At 42.9% G+C, this 7,695-nt stretch overlaps 1 protein-coding gene across 1 annotated transcript; it reads right to left on the bottom strand.

Annotated features, from left to right (window-relative positions):
- Positions 1-5,026: 5,026 nt before the first annotated feature.
- LOC118376007 (gamma-crystallin M2-like) lies at positions 5,027-6,140 on the bottom strand. The gene is made up of 3 exons (XM_035762656.1): positions 6,001-6,140; positions 5,579-5,821; positions 5,027-5,355 (listed from the first exon to the last, which is right to left on the bottom strand). The coding sequence occupies exons 1-3, from the start codon at positions 6,013-6,015 to the stop codon at positions 5,077-5,079; spliced, it is 537 nt and encodes a 178-aa protein (XP_035618549.1). The 5' UTR covers positions 6,016-6,140; the 3' UTR covers positions 5,027-5,076.
- Between the last annotated feature and the right edge of the window lie 1,555 nt (positions 6,141-7,695).

Below are 7,695 nucleotides of genomic sequence, written 5' to 3'. Positions count from 1 at the left end.
GTTTGGAGACACATACTGTTTGGAGACACACACTGTTTGGAGACACATACTGTTTGGAGACACCACTGTTTGGAGACACATACTGTATGGAGACACATACTGTTTGGAGACACACACTGTTTGGAGACACACACTGTTTGGAGACACATACTGTTTGGAGACATACTGTTTGGAGACACACTGTTTGGAGACATACTGTTTGGAGACATACTGTTTGGAGACACACTGTTTGGAGACATACTGTTTGGAGACATACTGTTTGGAGACATACTGTTTGGAGACATACTGTTTGGAGACACATACTGTTTGGAGACACACACTGTTTGGAGACACATACTGTTTGGAGACACATACTGTTTGGAGACATACTGTTTGGAGACACATACTGTTTGGAGACACATACTGTTTGGAGACATACTGTTTGGAGACACATACTGTTTGGAGACACATACTGTTTGGGACACCAGACACATACTGTTTGGAGACACATACTGTTTGGAGACACATACTGTTTGGAGACACATACTGTTTGGAGACACACACTGTTTGGAGACACATACTGTTTGGAGACACACACTGTTTGGAGACACACACTGTTTGGAGACACATACTGTTTGGAGACACACACTGTTTGGAGACACATACTGTTTGGAGACACATACTGTTTGGAGACACACACTGTTTGGAGACACACACTGTTTGGAGACACATACTGTTTGGAGACACATACTGTTTCACATACTGTTTGGAGACACACACTGTTTGGAGACACCACTGTTTGGAGACACATACTGTTTGGAGACACACACTGTTTGGAGACACATACTGTTTGGAGACACCCACTGTTTGGAGACACATACTGTTTGGAGACACATACTGTTTGGAGACACACACTGTTGGAGACACATACTGTTTGGAGACACTATACTGTTTGGAGACACCACTGTTTGGAGACACATACTGTTTGGAGACACATACTGTTTGGAGACACATACTGTTTGGAGACACATACTGTTTGGACCACATACTGTTTGAGACACATACTGTTTGGAGACACTCACTGTTTGGAGACACATACTGTTTGGAGACACACACTGTTTGGAGACACATACTGTTTGGAGACACACTGTTTGGAGACACATACTGTTTGGAGACATACTGTTTGGAGACCAGCGTTTGGAGACACATAGTTTCCCACACAGCTGTTTAGACACATACTGTTTGGAGACACATACTGTTTGGAGACACACTGTTTGGAGACATACTGTTTCCCACACACTGTTTGGAGACACATACTGTTTCCTCCCACCAGCGTTTGGAGACATACTGTTTGGAGACACATACTGTTTGGAGACATACTGTTTGGAGACTCATACTGTTTCCCACCTGTTTGGAGACACATACTGTTTGGACCAGCATACTGTCCTCCATAGTTCCTGGAGACATACTGTTTGGAGCACACACTGTTTGGAGACACACAGCGTTTAGACGTACACACTGTTTGGAGACACATACTGTTTGGAGACCATACTGTTTGGAGACACACACTGTTTGGAGACACATACTGTTTGGAGACACCACTGTTTGGAGACACATACTGTTTGGAGACACATACTGTTTGGAGACACACACTGTTTGGAGACACATACTGTTTGGAGACACATACTGTTTGGAGACACATACTGTTTGGAGACACCACTGTTTGGAGACACATACTGTTTGGAGACACATACTGTTTGGAGACACATACTGTTTGGAGACACACATACTGTTCCTGGAGACACACACTGTGTTTGGAGACACACACTGTTTGGAGACCACACTGTTTGGAGACACATACTGTTTGGAGACTCCCACCTGTTTGGAGACACATACTGTTTGGAGACACACACTGTTTGGAGACACACACTGTTCCTGTTTGGAGACACATACTGTTTGGAGACACACACTGTGGAGACACACCTGGAGACACATACTGTTTGGAGACACATACTGTTTGGAGACACATACTGTTTGGAGACACATACTGTTCCTCCCACTGTTTGGAGACACACACTGTTTGGAGACACCTGTTTACTGTTTGGAGACACCACTGTTTGGAGACACACACTGTTTGGAGACACATACTGTTTGGAGACACATACTGTTTGGAGACACACCTGTTTCCTCCTGTTTGGAGACACACACTGTTTGGAGACACACCTGTAGTTCCTCCCACCACTGTTTGGAGACACACTGTTTGGAGACACACACTATACACTGTTTGGAGACACATACTGTTTCCCACACTGTTTGGAGACACACACTGTTTGGAGACACATACTGTTTGGAGACACACACTGTTTCCTCCCACACATACTGTTTGGAGACACATACTGTTTGGAGACACCACTGTTTGGAGACTCACTGTTTGGAGACACATACTGTTTGGAGACACCACTGTTTACTGTTTGGAGACACACTGTTTGGAGACACACTGTTTGGAGACACACTGTTTCCACACTGTTTGGAGACACACACTGTTTGGAGACACATACTGTTTGGAGACCATACTGTTTGGAGACACACACACCACTGTTTGGAGACACACACTGTTTACTGTTTCTCCCACACACTGTTTGGAGACACCTGTTTACTGTTTGGAGACACATACTGTTTGGAGACACATACTGTTTGGAGACACACTGTTTGGAGACACATACTGTTTGGAGACATACGTGTTTGGAGACACTATACTGTTTGGAGACCATACTGTTTGGAGACACATACTGTTTGGAGACACATACTGTTTGGAGACACATACTGTTTGGAGACACATACTGTTTGGAGACTGTTTGGAGACACACACTGTTTGGAGACACACACACACACTGTTTGGAGACACATACTGTTTGGAGACACACTACTGTTTACTGTTTGGAGTTTGGAGACACATACTGTTTGGAGACACATACTGTTTGGAGACACACACTGTTTGGAGACACATACTGTTTGGAGACCATACTGTTTGGAGACACCCACTGTTTGGAGACACACACTGTTTGGAGTTACTGTTTGGAGACACATACTGTTTGGAGACACATACTGTTTGGAGACACATACTGTTTTGGAGACACATGCACTGTTTGGAGACATTTACTGTTTGGAGACACACACTGTTTGGAGACACATACTGTTTGGAGACACATACTGTTTGGAGACACACACTGTTTGGAGACACATACTGTTTGGAGACACATACTGTTTGGATACAAATGTTTGGAGACCTCTGTGTTGGAGACATACTGTTTGGAGACACATACTGCACATACTGTTTGGAGACACTGTATGGAGACACATACTGTTTGGAGACACACACTGTTTGGAGACACACACTGTTTGGAGACACATACTGTTTGGAGACATACTGTTTGGAGACATACTGTTTGGAGACATACTGTTTGGAGACATACTGTTTGGAGACATACTGTTTGGAGACATACTGTTTGGAGACATACTGTTTGGAGACACATACTGTTTGGAGACACATACTGTTTGGAGACACATACTGTTTGGAGACACACACTGTTTGGAGACATACTGTTTGGAGACACACTGTTTGGAGACACATACTGTTTGGAGACACACACTGTTTGGAGACACATACTGTTTGGAGACATACTGTTTGGAGACACATACTGTTTGGAGACATACTGTTTGGAGACACATACTGTTTGGAGACACATACTGTTTGGAGACACATACTGTTTGGAGACACATACTGTTTGGAGACATACTGTTTGGAGACATACTGTTTGGAGACACATACTGTTTGGAGACACATACTGTTTGGAGACACATACTGTTTGGAGACACATAGACACATACTGTTTGGAGACACATACTGTTTGGAGACACATACTGTTTTACTGTTTGGAGACACATACTGTTTGGAGTTTGGAGACATACTGTTTGGAGACACATACTGTTTGGAGACACATACTGTTTGGAGACACATACTGTTTGGAGACACATACTGTTTGGAGACACATACTGTTTGGAGACATACTGTTTGGAGACACATACTGTTTGGAGACACATACTGACATACTGTTTGGAGACACATACTGTTTGGAGACACATACTGTTTGGAGACACATACTGTTTTACTGTTTGGAGACACATACTGTTTGGAGACACATACTGTTTTACTGTTTGGAGACACACACTGTTTACTGTTTGGAGACACATACTGTTTTTGGAGACACATACTGTTTGGAGACACATACTGTTTGGAGACACATACTGTTTGGAGACATACTGTTTTTGGAGACACATACTGTTTGGAGACACATACTGTTTGGAGACATACTGTTTGGAGACACACTGTTTGGAGACATACTGTTTGGAGACATACTGTTTGGAGACATACTGTTTGGAGACATACTGTTTGGAGACACATACTGTTTGGAGACACACACTGTTTGGAGACACATACTGTTTGGAGACACACACTGTTTGGAGACATACTGTTTGGAGACACACTGTTTGGAGACACACTGTTTGGAGACATACTGTTTGGAGACACATACTGTTTGGAGACATACTGTTTGGAGACATAGCCCGTACTGTTTAGAGACATACTGTTTGGAGACACATACTGTTTGGAGACACACACTGTTTGGAGACATACTGTTTGGAGACATACTGTTTGGAGACACATACTGTTTGGAGACATACTGTTTGGAGACACATACTGTTTGGAGACATACTGTTTGGAGACATACTGTTTGGAGACATACTGTTTGGAGACATACTGTTTGGAGACATACTGTTTGGAGACACATACTGTTTGGAGACATACTGTTTGGAGACATACTGTTTGGAGACATACTGTTTGGAGACACACTGTTTGGAGACACACACTGTTTGGAGACACACACTGTTTGGAGACACACACTGCTTGGAGACACACACTGTTTGGAGACACACACTGCTTGGAGACACACACTGTTTGGAGACACACACTGCTTGGAGACACATACTGTTTGGTTGAACATGCAGCTTTATTGAGAACAGACATGGAACATAGAACTTTTAGTTGTTGGAGTCAGAGATCCGTCTGAGGGATCCGATCCTGGGGCCCAGGCCACCCCAGTCGCTGGGTCTGCGATACTCGCCAGGCTTCAGGTAGTACTGTCTGCCCTTGTAGTTGGGCTGGTCGTACATGAGCCAATGGCCGTCCATCACGTTGCAGGAGTTGATGTCCGACATGCGGAAGCGGTCCTGGACATTGGGACAGTCGTCGTTCAGCTCCTGCATCTGGCCACTCATGTCGGGACGATCGTACAGCCTCATCCTGTAGGAGCCGCGGTGCTACAGGACGATGAAATAGAGGTCATATTGGGTTTTTACATTACTACAAATTAGAGGTCAATTATTAACAAGACAATACAGCAAAATAGGTGGGCCCGAAACGGAGCCTTGAGGAACATCAAGAAGTTTTCATTGGTGCTCTTCTATAAAACCACATTGCAATGTGAGATGGGGTCTAGTGATGAGCGTAGCCCTGAGTTTGAGGCATCTACACTGGGTTTACCATGGGGATCATGCGGCAGGACCTGATACAGTCGTTGATGCCAATCATGCGCTGGTTGTCATTGTACTCTCCCCTCCTCAGGAAGTACTGGTGGCCAGTGTAGTTGGGCCTCTCGTAGACCATGAACATGCCGCTCTCCACCTTGATGGAGTTGCAGCGGTTGAAGTAGGAGTGCAGGTCGGCACAGTCGCTCATGCACTCATGGTGCCGACCCTGGAAATTCCTGTCCTCATAGAAGATGATCTGCAAAGGGGAGTGTAAACATTTTAAAGCATAAAAAAAATGTATCTTACATCTACTGAACAGATGTATTTTTTTCAATGTTGTGGTCATTATATGGGGGACAAAACTAAATGTTTGGTGTTTTTTTCCAGTTATACTATAAAACTAGTCGTATGAATGCAGGTGGGCGCCTGACTTACCTTTCCCATTGTCATGGTTGCGTGAGGGGCAGATAGACAGTCAATGGTCACTCTCTCTGTGCCTCTGTCCTTTTATAAAAAGCAGCTGTGTGATTGCGCAGCATAAAGTATTGTCATTTAAATCAATGATCTGGAGTTAGCACACAAATCTGTTTATGTATAGCCATGCCTTATTGTGTGGCCAGTTATTGTTGTTGGCCAGTTTTCACACGTTCATCACTATTGTCAGAAAACACTAGTGTATACTGGAGATCTGGTGCGTGGCTGGGCTTAGCATCAGCAAAACAACTCAACCAGACATTTAGCATATCATTGTAATTCACAAACACCGTCAATTTCAATTGTGTCCTTTTATGCACAATTATGCAAATGTAACAGCTTATAAAATGCCTTTCTGGGAATGAATCCGTGAGAATGAGCCACAGAATATGTTTGTTATTTCTAGATGTAGGCATGCACTGTGAAAACGCTGACGTTACTGTAAATGATGTGATGAACTGTTGTTTGGTCCCATACATTCATTGTTCTGTTCTATACTTAAAGGTCTGTGTTTTGTGGGCGAACAAAATATATCTGACTATATGAATATGCTTGTATGTAATCATATATCATGTTTACATACATAATGGACAACAATGTTGCCATGGTGTCATTAGCAAGAAAAAAAAGCAAGTAAACAACCGTGTTAATTCACTTTGAGAGGAAATACTTTTTTTTACATTTTCATACTGATCCGGATTTGAAAATAAACGTCAATGTGATACCGATGGTCAGTGAACGATTACGTGATGAGTAACCTTGTCAGAGACCTGAAGACTTGCGTTAGCTCCCCGAACTAAAGGCTTTAGCTCAGTGGGCTAATACAGTCTTTGTGGTGCGCAGGGGGACCCGGATTCGAATGCCAGTCAGTCACAGAGGCAGCATCATGTCAGTGTTGTGTAACAGCAGTAGCAGTAGCCAAGCATCTAGGGAAAACCATCAGGAACATCAGGATAACTGATGGTTCAAATCTACCCAAAGCTCGACACATGAGTTATCTGTGGTTAAGACGACAGTTGATGATAGTGTTGTTGTTGTTGTTAGAATGATATATTATTGGATGTGATGTATTGGTATGTTGTATTGTTTTAGTGAGTATGTGTATTGTGACTGTGTAATTGTCCTTGGCTGTCCTGGGACTACGGGTGCAAATCATCTTATGGCTAACCCAGGCACATTTACATGGATGTTGCATTATTGTAATATTGATGTTGATTCATGTGCATTGTCCCCTATAAATGAATAATAAATAATGTATTATTTTATTTAACCAATTCATTAATTGTGTGAAAAAAGGCAATCAGGAGACCCTTTTTTTATTGAACTAGCCAAGCCAGTTAAGAACAAATTCGTATTTACAATGACAGCTTAGGAACAGTGGGTTAACTGCCTTGTTCAGGGGAAGAACAACTGATTTTTAACTTGTCAGCTCAGGGATTTCATCCAGCAACCTTTCAGTTACTGGCCCAATGCTCTAACCACTAGGCTACCTGCAAACCCAGGAGTGATCAGGATTGGTCATGTCAAACAGATATTGTTACAGGTTTTGCTTGTACAATATTTTTCGACTCAGAAATGCATATACACTGAACAAAAATATAAACGCTTCATGTAAAAGTGTTGGTCCCATGTTTCATGAGCTGAAATAAAAAAATC

The sequence above is a fragment of the Oncorhynchus keta genome, chromosome 37, assembly GCF_023373465.1.
Source record: "Oncorhynchus keta strain PuntledgeMale-10-30-2019 chromosome 37, Oket_V2, whole genome shotgun sequence".
Classification (NCBI taxonomy): domain Eukaryota; kingdom Metazoa; phylum Chordata; class Actinopteri; order Salmoniformes; family Salmonidae; genus Oncorhynchus; species Oncorhynchus keta.
The sequence above is the reverse complement of the archived record's forward strand: the minus strand, read 5'-3'. Positions and strand labels throughout refer to the sequence as shown.